Source organism: Pezoporus occidentalis, unplaced genomic scaffold (genome assembly GCF_034315485.1).
Source record: "Pezoporus occidentalis ecotype Australia unplaced genomic scaffold, CSIRO_AGI_Poc_V1 ctg6, whole genome shotgun sequence".
In the NCBI taxonomy this organism is placed as follows: domain Eukaryota; kingdom Metazoa; phylum Chordata; class Aves; order Psittaciformes; family Psittacidae; genus Pezoporus; species Pezoporus occidentalis.
This window is the reverse complement of record NW_026915943.1, coordinates 6,041,537-6,067,131: the sequence shown is the minus strand read 5'-3', so window position 1 is coordinate 6,067,131 and position 25,595 is coordinate 6,041,537. Positions and strand designations below refer to the sequence as shown.

Here is a 25,595-nt window from a genome sequence, read left to right as displayed (position 1 = left end):
TATATCTATGTATCTGTATCTATGTATCTATATCTATGTTTACATTTACATTTACACACATAAATACATATTTATATTCATACTTATTATGCATATATACTATACGTATTTTTCATTTTAAATATGTTTTCATAGAATGTGTTTTCCAAAGTGTATCTCAAAGAAGCATTTGCCAATGACCTACTTTCAAATGCCAACACTTCTGCACAGTAAGCAAGTAATACGCAGTGTGGGGAGGGAATGACTATACCGTAAGATGGTTTGCAAGCAAGTTAACTTCATTTGAGCAAATCTGGTGATCAAGGGGAGGTTTTGTTACTTCTGACTGCAGTAGCTCTCTCCTATTATTATTTCCTGGGCTGCATCAAAAGGAGCGTGACCAGCAGGTTGAAGGAGGTGATCCTGCCCCTTTACTCTGCTCTTGTGAGAACTCACCTGGAGTATTGTGTGCAGTTCTGGTGTCCTCAACATAAAAAGGACATGGAACTGCTGGAACAAGTCCAGAGGAGGCCACGAGGATGATCAGGGGACTGGAGCACCTCCTGTATGAAGACAGGCTGAGGAAGTTGGGGCTGTTCAGCCTGGAGAAGAGAAGGCTGCGTGGAGACCTCATAGGAGCCTTCCAGTATCTGAAGGGGGCCTATAGGGATGCTGGGGAGGGACTCTTCATCAGGGATTGTAGTGATAGGACAAGGGGTAATGGGTTTAAACTTAAAACAGGGGAAATTTAGATTGGATATAAGGAGGAAGTTCTTTCCTGTTAGGGTGGTGAGGCACTGGAATAGGTTGCCCACGGAGGTTGTGAATGCTCCATCCATGGAAGTGTTCAAGACCAGGCTGGACAGAGCCTTCGGTGATACGATTTAGTGTGAGGTGTCCCTGCCCATGGCAGAGGGGTTGGAACTGGATGATCTTAAGGTCCTTTCCAACCCTAACTATTCTATGATTCTATGATTCTATGATTCTGTTAGTGAAGTGAAAAGGCTCTGCTGAGACCTATGAACAGTGGTGTGACCAATTAAAAGGTTCAAGTGCTGACAGGGTAAGGGGAATGGCTTTCATCTGCCAGAGGGGAGACTGAGATGAGCTCTTAGGCAGAAGCTCTTCCCTGGGAGGGTGCTGAGGCGCTGGCACAGGGTGCCCAGAGAAGCTGTGGCTGCCCCATCCCTGGCAGTGTTCAAGGCCAGGTTGGACACAGGGGCTTGGAGCAAGCTGCTCTAGTGGAAGGTGTCCCTGCCCATGGCAGGGGTTGGAACTGGATGAGCTTTAAGGTCCCTTCCAACCCAAACCAGTCTGGGATTCTGTGAAGCCGGGAGCCCACAGACACTTGCTGGGGCAGATAATACCCATCAAGTAGGAACACACCCGCATTAACCGGGACCCTGATCACCGCGGGCCCCAGCCCCTGGGGCACCGCCATTCTTCAGGAGGACAAGGCCGCGTCCCGCTGACAGGCCTACGCGAGTGCTGCGGCCTGGCACAGCCCGCTTCGCTGCAGCGAGCGATCCCTCCGGTACGGGGCTGCCGGCAGCCCCTGCTCTCCGCTTCCCCGGGGCAGGGACCGCTCCCCAGGGACTCCCTGCCCCGCACCGCCCGCCACCGTCCCGCTCCAGGCCGCAGGCCCACCCGGGGGCGGTGGGTAACAGCGCTGCCACGGCAACGCCTGGCCCAATAGCGACTGGGGGGCGGGACGATGGGTCCGCGCCGCGCAGTCCCATTGGCGGGCTGAGCGGAAAGGCGGGCTCACACAGGGGACCAATCAACGCTAGCACAATTTCACATGACGCAACGGCTGGAGGAAGGAGGCTCGCGAGCCGCCGCCGCCGCCGCCATTTTGTGAGCGCTGAGACTGAGCCGGCGGCGGCCGACGGCAGCGGCAGCACACGCGGCATCGCCACAGCCCGCGGGAGCCGCAGCACGGAGGATGCGGTAGAGGAGCCCAGCGGCAGCGGCGGGGGGGGCGGCATCGCTCGGCGGCGGTCGGCGGCAAGGGGGGAAGCGCGGGGAGGGCGGCTTGTCGCTCGGTTGGGTATCGGGTCCTGGTGCGGGCCCCCGGTCGGAGTAAAGCAATGTCGGCCCCGGAGAGCAACGCTGGTAGCAGCGAGGCCCGGGAGGACGCGTGCCGCGATTACCAGTCGTCGCTGGAAGACCTGACGTTCAACAGCAAGCCGCACATCAACATGCTGACCATCCTGGCCGAGGAGAACGTGCCCTTCGCCAAGGACATCGTCTCCCTGATCGAGGCGCAAATCGCCAAGGTTTTTATATTCCACCGACTACTACTCCTACCTATACTGCTGGGGGGATCGGCCGGGGCAGCGGGCTAGGGCGGCCTCGGGGGCTAGGAGGAAAGGGTGTGTGGGGGAGATGAGAGTGAGGAGGGGTGCGGGAGGAGCCGGCAGCGGCGGGCGGATGGGAGAGGCAGGAGGAGAGAGGAGGGAACGGGGTGAGGCAGCGAGGCGAGAGGGCCTGAGGGGCGGGAAGCGGGGCGAGGCAGAGGGGAGGCCGAGGGCCGGATGGGGCGAGGAGGCCAGCGGCGGGGCGGGTATAGACGAGGAGAAGGCGAGGCAGGGGGACGTGAGGCAGTGGAGGGGGCGAGCAGAGAGGGCAGGGTTTGGGCTGAGGTGGAGGGATGGGGAGAGGAGCAAGAGGCCGGAGTGGCTGTGGGGAACCAGGCAGCGTGCCTCAGCTGGGGCCAGGGAGCACGGGGTGGACGGGGGGGGCTTCTCCTTTAATCGCTAAGTTTAAGGCTGCTGCTTCTTCTACCCTTCACCCCGTAGGGAGCAGGGAACTCGGGGGAGGGGACCAGCCCCACGCCACCCTGTTGGCAGTAGAAGGGAGGGTTTGGGACTCGCCCCACCGTCAACTGCAAGCTCGCGTTTGAAGCCCCGTGTAAATAGCAGGCACAACATGGCGGCCTGGCAGTGACTGGGCAGCGGCACCTCGCCCTTGGAGCTGGGTTTGCCCCCTACATGGAGCCAGCGTGCAGTTAGGCTGGTGTCTAAACCCTTGAATTTAGTGGTTTCGATACATCGCGATCGGTAGAGAGAGGCCGATGGGGACAGCTTGTGGAAGATCTTCTAATTTTTTACTTTTATTGGGGGGGGGGGTAGTTTAAAGAGGTTTAAGTTCATAGCACGCAAATTGTCCACTTCTAAAGGGCTAAATATAATGACTTATAAGTATCAGTTAAGGCGATTTTCCCAGTGAGATACTAATTTTGGTGGGGTGGGCACCCTCATAGAAAAGTTTGAAAGGTGATGATCCGCTCCGGATAGAGAAGTGTGTGGTGGTAAGGGCGGGGGGGGGGGGGGGGGGTTTTTTTGCTCTGCCTGATTATAGAGAAAATTCTGTGGGTTTGGGGGTAATCTGTTTGGATTTCAGGTGCTCTGTGCCCCGATTAACGGCAGTGTTTGTGTGCGTGTGTATCTTGGTTAGAGAAGTGTATCGGTTCAGGATGGGGAAGAAGAAATTCTCCCCGACAGTAGAAACTGCAGCAGCCTGTAGGATCCTAACATGGCGTCTGAAAGGCACATGATATAAAAAGAAGGGAAAGAGGAGGCTCCCTCTGCGCCCAACCCAGGCAGTTGCTGACATCAGTCAGCCACAGCACATGGAGGGGGGTTTACAGCACCTTTTTAACAGCAGCTTTTTGTAAGAAAAGGGTTCTTCTTTCAATTCCTCCTCCCCTACTCGTGCCAGTCACCCCTCCCCCGTGGTTTCCCTTGCACCCTCTGATCTCACGTGTTCAAAGGCTTTTTTCCCTTTGGCTTGAAATCGTGGTTTATAATGGTGAGAATTGTACTATCTAATGATGGGGAGGGAAGGATCTCTTTAAGAAGTTGCTCTTTTTATCAACGCAGGGTGGCTTTTTAGTGTTGCACAGACCTCTTCCAGTCTACTTTTAAATGCTGCCAGTGGCTGAGTTTTGCCATTCCTTGGGGAGGTGACCTAATAATCGAATAGATCTCACCATTATATCTCCTAAAGGGCAGTGGATGTGTATAAAATGATTTGTGATAAATAATCAATGCTGTCAATATTTTTTCCTTCTTCATTTCTGGGTGATTCAGAGCCTGCCCTGAAGTGTGATTTCTATTTTTTTCCTCTTTTTTTTTCCAAGATGTCTGAACTCCTGTATCAATGGTTAGTTTTGCCTAGTTACTGTTTGTGACTGTGGTTTTATCGAAGGCAAGTTTTTAGTTGTTTCTGGGAAAGTGATCTCCTTTGCTAAGCCACTTTTAAAAAGTGTTGCCTTGGAGACAGTTTGTTTAGTGTAAAACTCGAGTGGTCTGCTTTGCAATTGAATAAATGGTTCTGAAATGTGTGACTGGTATGATACTATTTGTAAATAAAAAGTGTGAAATATGTATTTGTCTTTTTATTTACCACTGTATAGTGCAGAATTTGTTTTCCAAGACCCATTTTGTATACATGGTTCTTTTTTAAAAACCAGTTTTTGCACAAGTTTGTGACTTGGGGTCCGATTTGGAGCTTGAAATCTTTTAGGAAACTAATAAAAAAGAGCCACACATTTCCAACAATAGCTTTCCGACATTATTTGAAGGAAGAGTGGGAATTCTGTAATGAAGTCTTTAAAGCAGATGAGCTCAGTTAGTGGTGTTCTGTGTTCTGGTGGTGGTGTGGCGCCTTTCGGTTAGCGGGCATCTTTCTTGCTAGGGGGTGTTGTATAGACCACTTGAAAACAAAATCCTTTCCAGTCTGGGGTTCCCTTGAGTGGTTACTGGAGTATGGGCTAGATACCTAATAAACATTTCCAGGAGGGAAGACTTAAATAGTCTGACCATATTTAAGTCGTGGTTCTTAAAATCTGACACCTGGATAGCTTATCTTTGAAGCAGGGTGCGCTGCTAAGATGCTAATCCGTGCCATAGTTTGAAGTAGGCTTCCTTACGAGGCGACAGTGCTTCCGTGTACGATTACTTCTAACAGTCCGATGCGTAACGAAAGTGACAGTTAAATGTTACATTGCTTTTGCTACTAAATGATTCCCCAGTGTCTCAAACCTTGGCTGTATATAGTGAGTTACTTCCATTCATTGGTGAGGTGGAATGAGTCTAACATACTGTGTTAGTAGCTCTTGGGCATAGGCACTTCTGGGACAGCTCTTTCTTTCTCTAACAGCTGACTTTAAAAGTCAGAAATAGTGCACTCTCATTTTTTTTCTAAAGGCAGACATTCAGAACTTAGTGTTTTTAATGTGTCACTGTGCAGACTGCTTGAAAGAAGAAACCCGTGTTCCACAAGCATTTTAATACTAAGTAGCTGTAGAGCCAGGGAGCTTTGATTTCTGGCACTAGAGAGATGCCTTTATTCTAACGCTTGCATATTAGCTTGTTTACAAATTGAATACATTGTAGTGTAAGATAGGCTTTTAGTGTGCTGCATTTAACTTAATTTGGTTAACTTTACTGCATTTTCCTGTCTTTTTATGGACAAAATACAGCACCTGCCTGTTTTTACTTTTTTCAGTGTGCTCAAAGGCACTCCCCTCCCTGTCCCCAACTAACAAGGAATTCTGCCCTCTTCAATGTTAAGTTTCAGGTCATGGTAAATAAATACACATTTAAGGGTGAGGAAACATTTGTGGTTTACCCATCTAAAAGTATTGTTGACCTGGTGCCCTTCTGTGAACCACCTAAAAGGGGAATTAAATCTAAAATTGTAAAGCAAGAACACTTCCACACACCTGTCTGGACAAGGGGCTGCGATGTACGGTGTCCTTAATGAACCCAGTAGCCTGTCCTGTTTAAAATGAGCAGTGAGTGGAGTTACTCTGTTTTTATCCTGATCTCACCGCGTGGTTAATGGGACTTAAAAGTATTGCAAGTGGATGCTCTTCTAAGGGGGTCAAGGTCAACACAGCTTGTGGTGGTGTCTTTCGTGTCCTTTTCCACAAGTCTGTGTATTTGCTGACGTGTTCTGGAACTTTGTTGTGCCTTCTGCTTTGTGAAAGCCAGTGGTGGGCATTAAAATCACCTCGATCGGGCTGGTAGTGCTTTGTGTACATTGGAAGTCGCTGTAGTGGTCCAGCATCACCACACCTTTGCACAAACTTATTACAAGTTTTGAAACTGGATATAAACCAGACAACCAAACCCAAATAACAAAACCCAAGCCTCCTGTTGTAGCAGCTGTGTCCTTGAAGACTCCCTTCTGTGCAACTCCCTGGTTGCGGTTCCTGAGCTTGTCTGTGCCTTTACCCGGTTGACCAGATACTTGAGTTCTCTCTGGATTTTGAACCTTGTGACTGTGCGTTTTTGCATGCAGTCTGGAAATTGAACTGTCGCTGCCTGCAAGTGCCTGCAGAGAATGGGACTCCCTCCATCTGTGTGGATTATGCTGAGATAACTGTGACCTGTTCTACGTGTGGTTTATTAAATGACTGATACTCAACAGCTACAGAAGTTCCCTGACTGGGGCTATTTGCCAGAAGTCTGATTTGAGTTCTATGAAACCCAGAAAAAACTGAGCATTCGGGAGGTTTGAATTAGAAACTTTTTTTAGACGTTCCTTGAAGTGCTACTGACTGACTCCTAACTTAAAAACCTGCTTTCTCAAGTGGCTTTTCAGAGGTTCCATCAGTACATAGCAGCAATACTGTCTTGTGGGCTTCTTTTTTTCTTCTTTTTTTTTTTTTTTTTTTCTTTTTGCCTTTTTCCAAGCTTTGGTACACAGAATAACCTGAGGTGTTCCTTTTTTTGTGTGATAGACCCACCGTGCTATACTTTGAACTGAGTTATCGATTTTCCAGATTAAGTTTTTGTATAAACAGAAAAATTCCCAAGGCAATTCCCTTGGTGTTTATAGTGGCAACCAAAAAGAGAGGTCTGTATTTCTGGGATTGGTAATCCCTCTATTTAAAAAGTGTAGCATATGTTTTTATTGTACTAAACTTCTCAGTTTCTTCTTATTACTCCAGGCTCCTGCATCAGAGAAGCTTCCTGTTATGTACCTTATGGATTCCATTGTCAAGAATGTCGGAAGAGAGTATCTTACTGCATTTACTAAAAACCTAGTTGCAACATTTATTTGTGTATTTGAAAAGGTATATACACTTTCAGAAAAGTTCTGTATTCTAAGAAAATACATGTTCCTGGTAAAATAAATACTTGCTTTCAGTTTTGGGTTTTCTTGGGTGCTGAACTATACAGATTGGTTGGTTTATGTCAATCTCAGTACTGTGTCTGTACTGCGAAATACCAAGCATGTGAGTTACATGTTAGCAGAGTCTTTCTTAATTTGGTTTATAACCATCTGTAATTTTCCTATATCCAGGCAAGATTTTACTAATAGGATTTTGTTTACCTGGATGGACTTTCTCTCATGTATAGACCAATTAATTGCGAATTGTTGGTTTAGTTTTAAGATCGTAAATAGTCTTTATGCAAAGAATAGACTGAGAATCAGTTTCTGGTGGATTTCCTCAGAGCCTCTCTCTGCTGTAGTTAGGTTTGTCTGATTTACTTGATTTGTGATACGCAGAATGAGTGCTTAAAGTGCAAAGAATGAATAGCACTGATACCCAGTTCTTTCCTGGTGGTCTGTGATTTGAAGGAAAAAAAAATGCTAGGGGAGAAGGATGTTAGAATGTATTGCTCTTTTACATGACAAATATGGTTTAATTTCATTTAACCTTGAGAGCTGTTGCCATATCTTTTATTTTTTGCTCTTGATCTTTAAACCCAGGAAGTAATTCTGCGTATTTCGCAGTAAGAAAGGCAAATCAAAGTCCAGTTTTTGGAAGGCTGGACTTGAATGTGTTTAAGTTGGATCAGAAATGAAGAGTTAGCTTCTATGGTTTCCTGTGATTTAAGAGAGTTGCATCTCGTATGAATGAGATGTTTGTGTATTTATCTGTCATTACATATCAGGATCTGAAATCCCGCTATGCTTTGTATATGGTTTTCAGATGTAATACACATAAAGAAATAAGGAATAGATGGTAATAATGATCATAGAACACTTAAGCTCTCATATGAAGATAGGTAGATACTCTGTTTTTTCAGTATTGTGAATGTATTTTTTTTACTGAGTTGCATTTAATGTTGCAGCTGAAGCTCTGGATAATAACTGATTTTCAGAGTTTTATAGGTTAACTGTTTGCTAAACTAACTAAAACTGTTTACTTTATGTGTATTAATGAATTGTGTAAAGTAATCACTTCTAATAGCTTAACTACTCGTGTTGAAAGATGCAAGTAGTATTCCAGCACTGACATTATTACAAGTTCTGTTTTGTCAGTCAGTGGACATTCGATGAAGGCAGAAACTTCTGCTCAGTCATTTTTTCACCTTCTGCAGTGAACTCCAAACCCTCTCATTGAAAATTTTACAGGGAACCCCCCCAGTAACTAAGTAGGAATTTCTTTTGTTGAAGTTCCTGCTCCTCCCTGAAAGAACCTCTGACCTTCCCAGACTGTTCTGTGTCTTGCTGTAACATATTAAAGACTAAACTGCAGCAAAACCCACCCACAGAGTCAGTACTTAACGGCTGAATTGGGACATTAACATTAGGACAGCTGCATATATTTGTTCTTAAATATTTTTCATTTATTGTTCATTGAACTTCTCAAGTTATGTGATGAATGGTATTTTGCTTTACTACAAATTTCCAACTTCTACCTGTCATGATGATCCAAACAAATTGTGAAGAGATAAAATGGACAGTGGTCCTACAGGTCCTCTTGATCTGTGGCTCACAGATGGGTCTAAGTTTGCAGCTGAACTGAAATACAGTTAACTTAAAATAGTCCTTTTGTGGCATTTGTTGGGAAAAAAAGTCCTTCAGTGGCTGAACAGCTGAGCAAAACACCTTTCCTGTGCACAGTTTGTGGTTTCCTGATCTGTTTGTCATTGTTGTACTCCAGTTAGCACAAACACTAGACCAATGTGTTGTCTCAGAGGCTGTTGCCTTTCAATATTTTTGTTACTGTATTTTTTCCACAGAAATTGGGCAAGTAAAATGAGAATTTTGGTAATGGAAAAGTTGAAAGAAAATGCTCAGAGAATGGTAATACACAATAAAACCTTCCAGTGGCCTTGAAACAACAATCCCACATTTTGAGCTGCTGTTACTGATTCTGTTGGTATAGATATATGATCTGCACTGCTTTAATTCTGTGTTTAAACCAGCAAACTGTTGCTAGTACTAGGAAATGAATGAACTAAGTTCTACAGAAAAGTTTAAGAAATTGTTTTATATTAACTTAACAAGCCATAGAATTGTTTTATTGTTTTAGGTGGATGAGAATACTAGGAAAAGTTTATTTAAGTTACGCTCCACATGGGATGATATTTTTCCCTTGAAGAAACTGTATGCACTTGATGTCAGAGTCAACTCATTAGATCCAGCCTGGCCAATTAAGCCTCTGCCCCCAAATGTGAATACTTCTAGCATCCATGTGAATCCTAAGTTTTTAAATAAATCGGTAAGTGTTTCTGCCTCCTCTATGAACAGATGGTAAAACGTGTCATTTTCGTTGTTTGTATGCTGCTTTTTGACAGTTGGTTGTGAATGAAGTAACCTTTGTTGCAAGGTAAGATGCATTTCTGAATTGAGAGTATTTGATGGGTTTGGTTTGTGTATTTCAAAACTATTCTTGATTTTGGAACATGGTGAATTTATAATGATAGGTTTGTCGCAGGAGGAAGTCACAGTGGAACAAAAAGTTTTATATAGTTCTAATTACATTTTGCATTAAAAATGCAATTTCTAACTGCTGTACAAACCTAAGTGCCAGTACTGGATCATGGTAGCACTTAAAGGAGATGGAGTTGTTTGATTCCACCAGGATTTTAAATGTAACTTTCATTTATTGTGTTTCTAGCCAGAGGAATCTGCTACGCCTACCTCTGCTATAACTTCTGGTGCCTCTACTCCTCCTGCTGTTCCCGAAATACAAAAGAATTTGACACAGGAGCAACTAATAAGGCAGCAATTGCTTGCAAAGCAAAAGCAGTTGTTAGAACTTCAACAAAAAAAATTAGAGCTGGAGCTGGAACAGACGAAAGCACAGTTGGTGAGTAGGAGAGTTGGTGAAACTTGTGTAGTTGGGTCTCACTTTATCCTGGACAGCGCTTAGGTGTGCCGGTAACTACAGTCTTGTTTTTTCCTTGGGTGAGTAGCTGTTTTAGGACTAGAGCAGTGCAAGTTGATCTGGGGTTCCTGAACAGTTACTTATTTCCTAAAATCCTTAAGAATTCCACTCAGAGGTTAAAAAAAGGTGAAGTTCTCGGTGTTTTGTGTTTTAACTTCTCTCCAAAATGATGCCTGCCTCTTCTTCCACCTCTTCTTGTGGCTCATATCAAGCAAGGCTTTTTCAAATATATTTGCTCTTGCAGAATGGGAAAGCCTGACTGTTGGAAACAAAGTCACCTTCCTCATTAGGTCAAGATGGTTTGATGCCACCATCTGAAGATGGTGGTTAAGCTCTATTGGTTTACATTCGTAACTAAAAGTCTTGCTGTGGTGGCAGTTGATGATAGCAAAATAAAGCATCTTTGAGGCACAGAAACCTGAACATTATTATATCAGCTGCTTGGCAGCTTAGTTGCCTTGAGTGTGTGGAATATATAGAAAGCTAACACTGTAATGAGAACATGTGCCTAAAGTACAGATTTTACAGTATTGACTTTGTAGTACTGGTTTATATTATATTTGAATTTCATCTTTTGTAATGGCACTGTGTTAGTTTAACACTTGCAATTAACAGTGGGTCATTTTCAGTTAAATGGGTGACTCATAACTTTCAAGACATTTCCATTTATAGTTTTGGTTTTGAGGTAAGAACATGAACATCTTGAGGTAGTTGTGTCATGCAGATTAATGCAGGATATTTTCCTGTTTCAGGCTGTATCTCTTAGTGTTCAGCAAGGATCATCATCTGTAGCTTCAGTTCCAGCACCTTCTAAGCAACACATGTCTTCCACACCTCCCATGACAGTTAAAGCACCTCATCAGACTGCTGTGCAATCTGAAAAAAGCAAGCCATCCCCAAGTCCTCCACTTCATGATGTCAAAATAGCAAACAGGGATCCTCGGCTTAATAGGATGAGTCAACATTCTTCTCATGGTAAAGACCAGTCTCATAGGAAAGAGTTTCCACCAAGCACAACCAATCAGTCTGATACCAAGACAAGTAAAACACAGTCTGAAAAACAGAGCTCAACAAAGCAGGAGAAATCGAAAACAAGTGAAAAAACACAGAAGAAGGAACTTGAGCAGTCAGAAGCAAAATCTAAATCACCATCCCCTTTGAAAAATAAGCAACCCAGTACTAAAGATACTAAAAGCCAGGAATGTGAAAGCACGAAAGTATCTGATATTAGTAAGCGGGATCCAAGACTGAAAAGACATCTTCAAGATAAAGATGGCAAAGAGGAGGAGGTGAAGGAAAAGAGGAGAAATACAGAGAAGAAAGAAAAAGAGGAACATAAGACAAGTGAACACAGAGCAGCAGGCAGCAGAAATAAAGTCATCAATGGTGCTGTTCAGAAACAAGACACAAGTACAGAGGAGACAGAGAAACAGGGTGGGAAACAAGGGCGATCGAGTAATAGGAAACGGTCACGATCACGCTCTCCTAAGGCACGCTCACCATCTACACATTCTCCAAAAAGACGGGAGAGGAGGTCACCAAAAAGAAGACTTAGGAGCTTGTCTCCTACTTCATCAACTCCAAAAATTGGAAAGATCCGTCAGATAGGTGTTAAGCAGTCTCATGTTGAAGAAAGCACACAAGCAGCAAGAGATGAAAGAAATTCGACTAAGAGGAATGCTAAACAAGAGGTGCGAGATCCGAGGAGAGTGAAAAAGGCCCAAGAAGACAGGCCCCAAGAAACAGCAGGCCAGCATTCTACTAAAGCTTCTCCTGATCCAAAGGAGAACGCAGAGAACTGGCAAGGGTCCAAATCAGGCAAGAGGTGGAAATCTGGTTGGGAAGAAAATAAAAAGTAAGTTACTATCTTTAAAACAACTTCTGCTGGAAGTCAGTGGAGATTCCACTGCTGACTTCAGTGTAGGCACCTTTAGGAGGCAATGTTCAGATGGTTAAAATTGATCATTGTAATGTATTTCTACTGGTGAAATATGGAAATGGTGTATACTTGGATTCTAAGGTGATAGTGTTGTTTTGCCATCATCAGTCGTAATAGGAATGTAACAGTCATGTCCTGAATAAAGAAGTAATCTATATTTTAAATCTATTCTTGCTTTCAGCACACAGCAGAATGAAGAGCACCAAGCACTTGGTAAATCTCCTCACCAAAGACACCGGGAAAATTGGCCTGCTGGCAAAGGAATTCTATCACCCCGAGCACCAAAGCAGCAGCACCGGTTAAGTGTGGATGCCAATTTACAGATTCCCAAGGAACTGACATCTGCAAGCAAGAGAGAATTACTTAAGAAGGTAATAACCATAAGTCTGTCTTCATAGAAGTGTCCTGGAGATATAGTTTGCTTTGCTTTTTGGAAGTCTAAACCTTTAACTTTATATTCTAGGCCAATGAACGGTTGACATCGGGTGAAATAACACAGGATGAGTTCCTCATGGTGGCTCATCAGATTCGACAGCTGTTCCAGTATCAGGAAGGAAAGCACAGATGTAATGTCTGGGATAGCCCTACAGAGGAAAAATGTGGTTTGAAAAAGAAACCTCTTCTGTCAGATGCAGAGTTAACGTACTATGAACATAAGGCTAAGCTAAAAAGAACTCAAGTTCAGCATTCCTTGTCAAGGCTTGATCTGTTGGATCCTGATGATATTCTGGATTATCATTTACCTGATGCATTGCTTTCTGGAATAGAGTGTGAGCAAGCAAAAGCCAAGCGTGGAGTACAGTTTGATAGGAAAGAGCCATTTGGGGAGAGAGCAAGGAGACACTCACCTGTAAGTGGCACTAACAGACCTTTTGCTGATAACCTCTCACCACTTGAGGGTCGACGAAGACTTGAGGAACAAAATGCTACTAAGGGAGCAAGAGGTTCTAAGAACTTTGATCCTTACGATAGTTGGGGAGAATCAGAGGAATTCAGAGATGCTCTGAGACAGCAGGGGAAAAGCACATCCACAGAGTTCCAGAAAATAGATGGTGATGCAGTCTGCAGATTCGATAATCGTGAGGAAAGACAACTTCTTGGGCAAGCTGGTGCGTGCTTTGCCTTTATTTTCCATCACTTAAATGCTCACATATTGCTGCTTACTTACCTGGTTTGCTCTGGGTTTTTTAGGTGTTCGAGAGGAGCCAAGATCACCATTCAGTGAACGTTTCAAAAGAGCTAGGTATGAAGATCCAGAGAAAGCACCATTTCCAGAAAGTCCAGGATCGAGATTTGGAGGCATTGAAGCAAAGCAGAGGATAAGCGCACTGATGGAAGAGAGACCTCTGTTTGATGGCTCACCTAGACAGGCTGCTGCAAGGGTTGGAGTAGATGGACAAGGAAGCCCTTTTGGTGATGCTCCTGCTGCTGGGGCAAGTTCCAGAATTGATGGGCCACCTGGACAGGCTGCTCTGAGATTTGAGGGGCCTTTGGTGGGAGCGGGTGCATCTCAGTTTGATGGACCGCTAGCAGGAGCAGGGGGAGCTGGAGCCCTAAGATTTGATGGGCCACCAGGGCAGCTGGCAGGGGCCCTGAGGTTTGAAGGACCTCCAGGACAGGGTGCTGGAGGAGGTCCATTGAGATTTGAGGGCCCTCTTGGGCAGATAGGTGGGCCGTTGCGTTTTGAGGGGCCTGCAGGTGGTCCTAGATTTGAAGGACCAGGAGTTGGCCTCAGGTTTGAGGGTCCCCGTGGTCAGCCTTCAGGTGGTCTCAGGTTTGAGGGACCTCATGGTCAACCTATGGGGCCTCGAGGTCAACCAGGGGGTGGTCTCAGGTTTGAGGGACCCCATGGTCAGCCCTTGGGGCCTCATGGTCAACCAGGGGGTGGCCTCAGGTTTGAGGGGCCACATTTACAGCCATTGGGGCCCCATGGTCAAGCTGGAGGTGGCCTCAGATTTGAGGGGCCCATGGGGCCCCATGGACCGTCAGGTGGTGGGCTCAGATTTGATGGGCCACATGGACCATCAGGTGGTGGGCTTAGATTGGAAGGACCAGGTGTAGGTCCTAGGTTGATTGATGGACCAATACACCAGGGAGCTGGACTTAGATTTGATGGTCCTTTGGGTCGGGCTGGCCCGAGGTTTGATGGTTGTCACGCAGCTGGATTTGATGGTCAGCCTGGACAGTTGTCCCTGTTACAAAGATTTGATGGAATCCATGGAACACCTGGTCCAAGATTTGAAAGGGCTCCTGGGCAACAGGCACAACCACGTTTTGATACAGCCATACCTCAAAGATTTGATGGACCTCACCAGCCAGCCTCTAGGTTTGATTTGCCACTTGGCCTTCAAGGTGCACGCTTCGAAAATGTAGCTAACCATCCTGCCTCAAGACTAGAACTGTCACCATATGGACAAGGTGGTCCATTTGTTGACCATCCTGGCCATGGCTACAATGGACCATCTCATGGGATGCAGTTCCAGAGACCTGATCTGTTTGATGGTTCACCTGGACCAAATTTTAATGGGCCAGCTGGGCCTGGAGCACAAAACTTCCCACTGCGAGCAGCTGGGCATTACTTCGAAGAAAAAGGGCTTCAAGGTCCTCAGTATGGAAACTTCAGTAACATGCCAATGGGAAGTAGTCAGGTAAGAGCTGATGGTTTGCGTGTGGACTATTCCTGTGTAGAGAATTAGCAGGTTTTTCTAAAAATTGGAAGGTTCTCCTGAAGACCTGGCAGAATGAGAGCTAGTTTAAAGCTAAAAGAGTCATCCTGCTTCAGTAGGTTCTAGATAATTTAAGGAGGACATACAGTGCTATTTTTGAATAATCTATTTTTAAGAATTAAAGCAAATACTAGATCTTTACAATCACTTCGTAGCTCAGAATATGACAGTGAAATTAGTATTTTTAAATGGAAAAACGTAATTAGAAGCCTGTGATATATTATTATACTTGCACAAAAGTGAATTCTGTATAAAGCATTAAAAAAATAACACTGGGATTATAGAATGGGTTGGGTTGGAAAGGACCTTAAATCTCATGCAGTTCCAAGCCCCTGCCACAGGCAGGGACACCTCCCACTAGAGCAGCTTGCACCAACCCCTGTACAACCTGGCCTTGAACACTGCCAGGGATGGGGCAGACACAGCTTCTCTGGGCACCCTGTGCCAGCACCTCAGCACCCTCACAGGGAAGAACTTCTGCCTAATGTCTTATTTCAGTCTCCCTTCTGTCAGTTTAAAGCCATTCTCCCTTATCCAGTCCCTGTCCAGCTTTCTTCTTCCAACACCCTTTAGGCATTGGAAGCTGTTATAATGTAAGTGAATATACACCATTTTCTAAGAGGTATAGGACTGGAATGCACAAAATTCTGTGGTCTCTTTGCAGTTGTTGGTACTGATGACAAGCAGGTTTAAAGAGATACCTATAACTGGGGTGAATTAAGAAAGAACAGACATTGTTCTGTTCAGCCTGGAGAAGAGAAGCTGCTTGGAGACCTCAGAGCAGCTTGCAGTATCTGAAGGGGGCCTACAAGGATGCTGGAGAGGGCCTGTTCATCAGGGACTGTAGACATAGGACAAGGGGTGATGGGTTTAAACCGAAACAGAAGTTCGGGTTATATATAAGGAAGAAGTTCTTTACTGTGAGGGTGCTGAGGCGCTGACACAGGGCCCCCAGAGAAGCTGTGGCTGCCCCATCCCTGGCAGTGTTCAAGGCCAGGTTGGACAGGGCTTGGATCAACCTGCTCTAGTGGAAGGTGTCCCTGCCTGTGGCAGGGGGTTGGAACTGGATGAGCTTTAAGGTCCTTTCCAACCCAGATAATTCTATGATCCTGTGATTGTTGAACTATAGTCTTCTAAAATTCACTTGGCACCAGCATGCTTTAAAAGCTCAATTGTCTTTGCTGAGGCCCCTGTTTGAAATGCTCTCTCCAAAAGGGGAAAATAACAAGTGAAAACAGTGTTGTTTCAGGAGAGGAGAGATTTTAAAGTATTTTTCTTTTGGGGATAATAATGGAACACGAAAAGTTAAGTTACTGTGTGAAAGTAGGTGACCTGTCCTGCTAACCTCTAATGCGACTAGATTTTAAAGAACTTGTAAATCCAGAAAGCACCCAGTTGAGGGGAAAACACCTCATTTTTATTACAAGCATGTTATAAAACCTGTTTTTCTATCTGATGCCCACTGTAGCTGGTTTGCTGAAAGAATCCTGCTTTTGTATGTGTGTCATGTAGTGGATGCTGTTTTGGTTCTTAGAACTGATCCTGGCATTTGTTAATAGATCCTTCCTGGTTTCTTTAATTTCTTTGTGATGAGTTCTCTTTTGGTGAACAGGAGCAATTTTAAAGGAAGAACTGTTTGGAAAATGGGATTGAAGGCTTATGGCTCTACAGGAAATGGTGTTTGGGGGATTTTGGTTTGGTTTGGGCTTTGTCTGGAGTTTCTTGTTTGGTTTGGGTGGGGTTTTCGGTTTGTTCTAATGTAAATGTTAGGCAAAGTGAGTAAGTGTTCCTGATACTTCTCTAGTGGGAAGTGAAAATGAGGCAAAGTTTATGTTGTTGTTTGTGGACCTTTTGATAGCAAACTGACTTCTGGGAGGAATTTAATGTGTATGAAAATACTGAGAAATATTGAGATGTTAATGATAAAACTGTAAAAAGGAAACTTAAATTTGTACACAAACTACTTCAATGTTGCCTTTCACAGGTTTCTCTCATGTCTGCTCAAGGAGGGCCTTATGGCCAAGGTCAACAGTATTTGCCAAATCCTGGAGGTTTTGTTCAGAACCCTGCAGGTGGGTAACAAAACCACTGATCGTCCTTTTCTTTCTCTTGGATTATTGTGTTGATGGCCACAAAAGTGACCCTTTGGTAATGTCCCACTGTACAAGGTCTGTGTGGATGGAGGGAAGCCTCCTCAGTGAGGTGTCTGTGGATGTGGGTTCTGTAGCACCTTCATCTTTTCAGGGGTTTCCCTCAAACAGCGAAGGCTTTCACTAGTTCTCATTCAGTGTGTGGGTTTGGTATGTAGCTGTGCTTAAAGAAAAAGAGAAAATGAATACATTTTAGTCTGCTTTTCTGGAAAGCCCCAGTCTTTATGGATGTATGAGTGGTTAGTAATGAAAAGCTTTTAAAAAGTCAGAAATAGTTCAAGTAGGGGATGAAGTAGATTGGTGTTGGTGAAATATTTAAGCATTAAATAAAGAAAATGCTGCATTTCGGTAACCACTGTCCAGTAGGAATCTGTGTATGGGCAGCCAGCTTAGGTAGCACTTCTGCTGTGGAGGAAGAAATTAGCCAAGTATTAGGCATAAAGCAAAGAGAGTTGATAAATAATTTGAAATTAAAAAGGAAGAAACAAGGGGCTGAAGGAAAAGTGTGTTTTGAAACATGCAGCCGAAAGTGAATTTCTGATGCAACTTCTTCTTGAACGTTGATGTTTTTCCCCAGGAGCTGTTCCACATTCATACCCTGATAACCACCTTGGGCAGGTTGATGTCAATGAGCTGTTTGCTAAACTGCTGAAAACAGGGATCCTCAAACTGTCAAAAACTGACTCTACTTCAGCACGTATGTAGATCCATTATGTTCTAACTAATCAGCTTATCCACAACTGAAGTGTAAAGTGAAATACTAGAGCTGTTGTGAGCTCCTGCATGTTTTTTTAAACTGAACTTTGGTTTTGGGAAGGAATTTGGAGTGTGTGATAAGTGTAAATTCTTAGTATCTATTTTTCTGAATTGAAATTCTGAGTAGCTTATAGTTTCTCGTATGCTTTATTTATGTTAATTATGTTAGAAGATGATTGACTTGGCTGTTGCACATGTGTATTTTAGCATAGTCACATTGTATTTTTTAATAGTTGAGTAAAAATAGCTGTCAGGAGCACGTCACTTCTTTCTGATGATGTACTGAAATTTTGGTAAACTGTCTTTATGCTTTCTAGAAGTGAATGAAGGATCATCCCAGCCTGCTGCTGAAGAGGAGGATGATGACCAGAATGAAGATCAAAATGTCCCAGACCTCACAAACTTCACTGTTGAAGAACTAAGACAGTGAGTATAGTAGAATTGACTTTACAGTGCAATAACAATGAATGACATAGGCGTATCTAAGATAGCTAATCCAAGACAGCTGGGAGCTTTTGAAAGATTCTGTGTCACTTTGTGACTGAGAGGACCTGCAGGTTTTAATGTTGGCCTGAGAGAATTTGAGAGAGGAAAAAGAGGGAGAATTTACCTACATGTATGCTTTGGCTGTGCAGTAGATTCATGTTTTTCCTCTTGTGGACATCTGAGCAACTTACTGAGCAACTTCTTACCTTCTTCTTTTCAAAGAAATGTTAAGAATTCTTTTCCACCTCTTTCTGTAGGCGCTACGATAGCGTTATAAATCGTCTGTACACTGGAATTCAGTGTTACTCGTGTGGAATGAGATTCACCACTTCACAGACAGATGTTTATGCGGATCATTTGGATTGGCATTATCGTCAGAACCGGACAGAAAAAGATGTTAGCAGAAAAATCACACACAGAAGATGGTACTACAGTTTAACAGTAAGTAGTGCAATGTGTGGCTTAATAAATTAGAAGCTGGATTCTGTGTTTTACTTATGTATGGGCTGTAGTATTGCAGTTGAAATCTGCATCATCACGCAAGTTGGCCTGTGGTAAACAACATCTCAGATATTTCAAGTAGTTCTCAAACGCCTGTTGAAATACAACAGGGAATTGTGTGATGAACAGTAACCAGTGTGAGACCAGTGGTGCTGTTTTCATTGCACTGAGAATGTAGCATTGAAGTGTTGAAGTGTGGCATTGTGAGAAAGCACCCACTGTGCTCGTGCTGCATGTGGGGAGCACTGCAGCTCTCATGAGAATTCATTGAATTATAGTACTTGGGGATGTCTTTTGGTTGTTGCTCTTTTTTTATTCCCTTATTGTTTAGCCATTTCTGGCTATTTGTCAGAGTCTGACTGCGAATGAAACCTTCTTCCTTAGGACTGGATTGAATTTGAGGAAATAGCTGACCTCGAGGAGCGTGCAAAGAGCCAGTTCTTTGAAAAAGCTCATGAAGAGGTTGTGCTGAAGACACAAGAAGCTGCGAAAGAGAAGGAATTTCAGAGTGTTCCTGCAGGACCTGCTGGAGCAGTTGAGGTAAGTTTCAGCTTGCATTTTATTAGCTCAGATAACAACATTCTTTCATACAGTGTATGTAGACTGAAGTCTTGTTCTTGGATCTCTGTGCAGCCACCCCACAGGTGGTGTATTTGTGTAATGGTTGTTTCCCAGGCGCAGATAGCAGTGTAAATCACCTGTAGTTCAATAAAATCTATGCCCCTCAGCATTCCATTTGAAATGGGCAGACTGTGTTAATTTGCTGAATGTTTCTGTAGGGAAACTAGAGCAAGTGAATTGGAAATGGTCCTCTGCCATTCAAATTGGGCTTACTGGGTTTTGATACTTTTACACAGAATTTCTGTTTTGGTGGAAAATAAGCATTAGGACAAAGAAACATCTCAACGTCACATGTAGAGCTGTATTTTGGTAGGTGAATTGGTGTAGTAATCAAGTACAAATGTTGATACAACTAGCTATCAGGCAATGAAGACCTTTGTTCTAATTTTAAAAAGCACCTTTTGTGCTTTGTTCTCCAGTTTGATTATTTTGCCCAGAAGTATGACAGATGTTAATACTTCATCTAAATAGTCTGCTTTTTTTTTAGCCTGAGGTTCCAGGTTAAGGAGAAGAGTGAAGATAATGCCATAAATAGTATTAAATCCTTGTGCTAGGTTGTCTTTATATGTCAGTAAACCAGCATTATATTGTTATGAAATGTTGTGCTTAGACTTGCTGGCTTCAAAGGGCAAAACTCCCCTTTCTCAAGTGAGATAGCAGTTGTCAGGTCCAGATGCTGATGTGCAAACTATACTCAAATAACTTCTAATTCATGTTTTCTAAAGTGTGGAAGACAGATCATGTTGTAGTCTGGATGTATTTAAAAGACCCTTATTTGCCTGTCACTAGGTTTCTGAAGTTCATGTGTTCAGTAAGGTGTTGGAATAATCTCATTTATTTCTGTTACTGTGTAATAACTTTTCAGAGCTGTGAAATTTGCCAAGAGCAGTTTGAACAGTACTGGGATGAGGAAGAGGAAGAGTGGCACCTGAAGAATGCTATTAGAGTAGATGAGAAGGTAATCTGATTGTACTTACATGTGATATTTATAGTAAAAACCCACAGAATTACAGCAAAGAAAGAGAAAGCCATGGGTTTTAGTACTTAATGTTCCATCCCTGTTAGTGTTCAAGGCCGGAGCCTTGGGTGACATGGTCTAGTGTGAGGCGTCCTTGCCCATGGCAAGGCCTTGGAACTAGATGATCTTAAGGTCCTTTCCAACCCAAACCATTCTCTGGTCTTGTGATTCTAAGGGCTGTGTTTCTCCTGGCAGTTCGCATGGTAGTTTTCCAGGCTTCCAAGTACATAAATATCTCAGCCCTTGGAAGTGCATGAAGTCCTGGTGGCATTAGTGTACCCTCATTGGCCTTCCCTTACACTGCTGTGCTGAAAGGGAAAATGAATGTCTTTCTATATAGGTGTTAGATAACTGGTTCATTTATTTCTGTATGCAGCTGTATAAGATAATTCCCAGCACTTAACCAGGCTCCTGTATTATAATTTGCCCTAAATAAATACAGAATCATTTCCCAGTCATATTTGATGCCATACTTTGTCTGCTCATACCGTTGTGTGATGATGTGTAACTGTCATTGTTCTGTGTGTAACCAACCATCCTGCTGTCATTTAATGTAATTAAATAGATAACCATTTTCTTTCAGATTTACCATCCATCTTGCTACGAAGATTACCAAAACGTAAGTGAACCCTTCTTCATGGTTTCTGGAGCATTTGGCTTTCACTGTGTTTGCTGGAGCTCTGCCTTTGCAGGGAGCAGATGCATTCAGAGCTACCCATTTCTCTTGTCCAAGGCTCACACGGCAAGTTTGTAATACGGAATTAGCCAGGATGCATTTCGTGTTGCAGTGTGCCATGACAGCTTGTGTTGTACACAACTGAAGTGAAACGATGGTTTGAAACCACATCCTGGATTTGTTGAGTAACACACGTAGTCTGAGGAATTTGCAAAAATGGAATAGATGGGTGTTATGGTGTGTTGTGTTTTGGGAGGTAGAGGTCCCTTGGGGAGGCAAGTAGTTTGTGGTAGTGTGTTAAGCATTTCATCACTGCTTGGATGACACTGTTTCAAAGGAATTGTGAAAAGTAATGCCATTCAAAAGGTAAATTTGTTTTCTTAGGATCTTGATGAAATAGAAGTTTGTGTTTTGAGTGCCTGACCATCAACATGTTTGCGTTTTGAAAGAGTGAAAGGGATAAGGAGCTAAAAATTCTTCCTGTAATGTGTGTTAATGCTGCTTTGACTTTGGCTTTGCAGACATCATCCTTTGATTGCACACCATCTCCCAGCAAGACTCCTGTAGAAAACCCATTAAATATAATGTTGGACATTGTTAAGCAAGAAACAGAAGAGTCCTGTGAGTCACCTAAAGTGAAAGAAGAACCTGATGACACCCCTCCTGCCTGTGCAGAAGAGAGCAGCACACCTGCATCTACAGACATAAAGACAGAACCTGAGGAGTCTGTTTAAACTAACTTGAGTTATGAACATTCTTTTTTTTTACAGAAGAGCTGCTGTGTTCTCTCTGGAAGGCAAATACTTTTTATATGAAATAAAAATGTTCAGCTGAGGCAGGGCCTCAAACTACTGCTTGGTAATAAATACATTTTTGTATTTGAATTTAACTTGCCTGCACAGTTTCAGGTGTCATTGTGTGAAAGTTCTATAGATGCGTGAAAAATTAAATGGAATGAAATGGTCTATGTAAAAAATGTACAATTTTCACTTGTGGAAATGTAAATTATAAATAAAAGCTATTTTTGCTATATATGGGAGTGTAACGTTTATGCACACCATCAAACGGAGACAGTGTTTCTGTACTTTTTTCAGTTGAACTTACACAAGAACTTTTGGCTCAGTAAGATTCAGAAAGCAAATCATCTTCCTTCAGTTATGCCACAGGCGATAGGAATTTCTCACAGAGGTGGGGACACAGTGCAGGAACGTCTCACAGGCAACCCGAGGTTTCTTTTCTTTCTAAACTTATTTGAACAAACTTACATATTCAGATAGAAATTAAAAAAAAAAATTAAAAAAAACCTAAAAAAAATAACCAAAAACACAGTTTTGGGTAGAAGGGGAGAATATAACAAAGCAACCAGAGTGCTTGATCGTGAACACAAGTGCCAACAACCACTTAAACCAGGATGCCTGGTAATAAAGACACTTTTAATGATTCTTTTTTCTTCCATTAGTCAACCACCTAAGAATTTAATACTGCTGAACACTTTTCTTTACGTTACGGGGTGGGGGGTGGGGGGGGAATGAATGTAAGAATGCTCATTTGAAACATGGTTAACACTTTTCTTTTTGTTGCTTATGACTGGACTTAGATGGTAAACCAGATATCCTGAGATGTTAATATTTCTTAAATGTAATAAATATAATTAAGCATATATTTGAGTGTAAGTCTCTTCCTTTCAAAACTGGGTTTGTGTGGGAGTGGAAATAATCATACAGCTGTGTGCATTTAGTGTTGTATTCCCTCTACCACGGGTGTATTTGTGGAGTGCTGGGAGCAAGACACACAAGTAGTAAGTCACAGCAGTACCACAGTTTGAGGGTATTACTCTTGCAAGCGAGGGTGGTTGGGAGATCAGAACTCACTCGTGGTTCTTGGCTGCGAAGGAGGTTTTGCTGTTGGCTGCGACTTCTTCCCATCTTCACAACTTCTTCCCATCTTCGAGCACTTTAAGATGTGAGTAATTCCTTGACTCATATTAAGGCTGTAGCTATATTTGTGAGTGCCCTGTTAGATGCCAACCTTAAAAATAGCTTTGGAGAAAAGCTAGAGGAGCAAGAATACTTCCATGAGATGGATCAGGTAAGTCAGTCCTGGTGGGCTGTGGGCTGTGCTATGGTGAGTTACTCCTCTTGTTACTTGCTCCAACACTTCATGTCCTGGAAGACTGAACTTGTAAGTCCCCCAGACTCAGAAGAGACTGAGCAGAGATGTGATGTCTTCCAATGTTTGAAGGCTGTTAGAAAAAGGGAACAAATTACTCAGTCTGCTAGGGATAGAAGAGGGACATCTAAGTTGGAGCAAGAGGATTTATGGCAACTTCACAATAAGGGTAATTAAGCTCTAAATGGATTTTACTTGGTCCATGTAATTAACAACATGTACTGTAAATCCAATTGGGAAGGGTTCATCCTGCCTGGAAGCAGGCCTCTGGAAACACAGGGAAAAAAACCACCCCCTTGTACCCTGTTAATGTGTCAGTGCAGAGAGAGAAGGTTAAACACGTACAGGTCGTGACAGAGCATGATTATCCTGCATGGAGAGGTTAAATACCTCTCGGTGGTTCGGAGGTAAGAACAGATCCGTACCTTGCACTTCTCCCTGGGGAGTGTCATGACAACACTGGGGCTGCCAAAAAGATGTCGGCACCACCCGGCAGTGCAAGTCCTTCCCCTCATGCGCTGCCGCCGCCCGCAGTCACCCCCATGGCCGCTCACGCAGACGGACCCCCGCTGCCTCCCTCCCTCCCTGAATGCGAGCGGGCTCTCGTCTCCCCTCAGGCACCATGGCCGCGCCGCCCGCCATTTTCCTCCCGCGGGGAGCGCCCCCTGTGCCCATAGCCGTGCCCATAGCCGTGCCCATAGCCATGCCCATAGCCGTGCCCATAGCAACCCCTCAGCGGCGCCGGGAGCTGCGAGGAGGAGGGTACGGAGCGTGCGGCCGCTTCTGCTGTGAGGGGCCGCCATGTCCCGCGCCCGGTGAGACTCTTCCCCGCTCCCCTTCCATGAGGGCTGCGGGCAGCCATGAGGGGACCGCCCCACGGGGCGCTGCCCTGCGCTCCCTCGGCCGAAACCCACCCCATTGACCCGGGGCTCCGCCGGGACCCCCCCCCCCCCGAACACCGGCATTGCTCCATATTCGCCGGGCAGGCGAGGAAGGGCAGTGTAACGGTGGTGTGGCGGCAGCGTGGCAGCGGTCTTTGCCTGCAGCCAGCCCGCCCTGTCCCCTGGGGCTGCACAGGGTGGGTTTGTGTGCTCAGAAACACTGGAAAACATGAAGTTGCCTCCTTCCCCTGTTCTGCGCCATATTCTCCTTCACTTAATTTCTTTCGTTGAGTTTTGGGTAGCTGGGCATCTCAGAATGCTTCCTTAATTCTACAGTTTTCTCTTTTGAGTATCTGGTAACAGTTTTGACGGGAAGTTGCACTAAAATTACGGAACCGGTAATTTCGCTTTCAAAATGACCATGTTTCTCACAGAATTAATGTTAGCAGCTGTTTGCTGAACCTCAGTCCCAGGGGAGCTCCCCTTGGGCTGTGCCAAGAGCCACGCAGAAGCGCTTGGCATCCATCTCCACACGCTGTAGGTCTCCAGAGGGAGAAGGGAGACAAGCTTCACTCTGCTGGCAGGGCTCCTCCTTGGCTTTTGTTGTGGGTTTGGAAACACAGAGGATAACCTTGAACTTGTGCTGGAACACTGTGTTAAACATCAGGACTTTGGCAAGCGGTGGAACTGGCCATATCCTCCCCTGATGTGAGTCTGTGTCTGCACTGAAGCCTGTAGCCCTCCCTTGACATGAAGAGAAATTGCTCCCTTGTGGGGAACCTATGGTGGCGTTGTCTCTTTTAAAAACAACTCAAACTACAAAATATACTTTCATGTTATTCATAAACGTGAACTAGGTGACCTCCCGAGGTCGCTTCCAACCTGAATTATCCGGTGTTTCTATGCTGGTGCTGTTTGTCCAGACAGTGTTTTGCAGGATGGAGTCCTGGCTCCTAACGGAAGCAGAGCCTGCCGAGCAGGCGGAGGTGGAAGTGCCCCGATACCCAGCCACCAGGTCGAGCAATGTGTTACTGTCAGCCTGGGGTGATGAAACAGCTTCAGCCGCCGCTTCCTCTCTGTGGCAACCCCAAATCTGCCTGAGCACTGCTGTCACTGAGCACTGCTGTCACTGAGCACTGCTGTCACACTACTGATTAAATGAAAATAGGCACTGGTAAATGGCAAATGCTGGGTTTAATTGTATTAAAATTCTATTCTGTTCTACATATATCACGAACAGGCCAGGTTGGATGTGGCTTGGAGCAGCCTGCTCTAGTGGAAGGTGTCCCTGCCGGTGGCAGGGGACTGGAACTGGATGAGCTTTAAGGTCTTTTCCAACCCACACCATTCTATGACTCCATGTCCATGCAGTATCTCATTTATATTCTTTAATATTTTTATGTCAAATTGCATAAAAATTTTTACTGCCACCACTTCTTCTCCACAGGCAGAGAAACTGAAGCACAGATACTTCTTAAGACATACATTTTCATGCTTGCTTGAGAACAGCAGCCCACCTCTTCAAGACTTCTTCTAACAGCGAGAAATCCAA

The 25,595-nt window shown here is 44.3% G+C and overlaps 1 protein-coding gene and 1 long non-coding RNA gene across 9 annotated transcripts; one reads left to right on the top strand and one right to left on the bottom strand.

The window, feature by feature from the left end:
- The first annotated feature begins 1,989 nt into the window (after positions 1–1,989).
- On the top strand, positions 1,990–22,025 carry PCF11 (PCF11 cleavage and polyadenylation factor subunit). 8 transcript variants are annotated; one of them, XM_062639059.1, is made up of 17 exons: positions 1,999–2,258; positions 6,944–7,069; positions 9,263–9,451; positions 9,851–10,042; positions 10,873–11,975; positions 12,241–12,430; positions 12,523–13,168; positions 13,251–13,856; positions 13,938–14,707; positions 16,770–16,857; positions 17,513–17,632; positions 18,009–18,117; positions 18,435–18,618; positions 19,063–19,218; positions 20,165–20,257; positions 20,901–20,936; positions 21,515–22,025. In XM_062639059.1, the coding sequence occupies exons 1-17, from the start codon at positions 2,070–2,072 to the stop codon at positions 21,725–21,727; spliced, it is 5,010 nt and encodes a 1,669-aa protein (XP_062495043.1). In that variant the 5' UTR covers positions 1,999–2,069; the 3' UTR covers positions 21,728–22,025. The 8 variants fall into 8 exon arrangements, with proteins under 8 accessions (XP_062495048.1, XP_062495047.1, XP_062495042.1 ...); XM_062639062.1 differs by adding an exon at positions 6,156–6,504 and having other exon boundaries at positions 2,139–2,258; positions 13,251–14,707; XM_062639061.1 differs by adding an exon at positions 6,156–6,628 and having other exon boundaries at positions 2,139–2,258; positions 13,251–14,707.
- Positions 21,853–23,714, bottom strand: LOC134174330 (uncharacterized). The gene is made up of 2 exons (XR_009968604.1): positions 23,588–23,714; positions 21,853–23,235 (listed from the first exon to the last, which is right to left on the bottom strand). It is a non-coding gene; the product is annotated as an uncharacterized LOC134174330 (long non-coding RNA).
- Between the last annotated feature and the right edge of the window lie 1,881 nt (positions 23,715–25,595).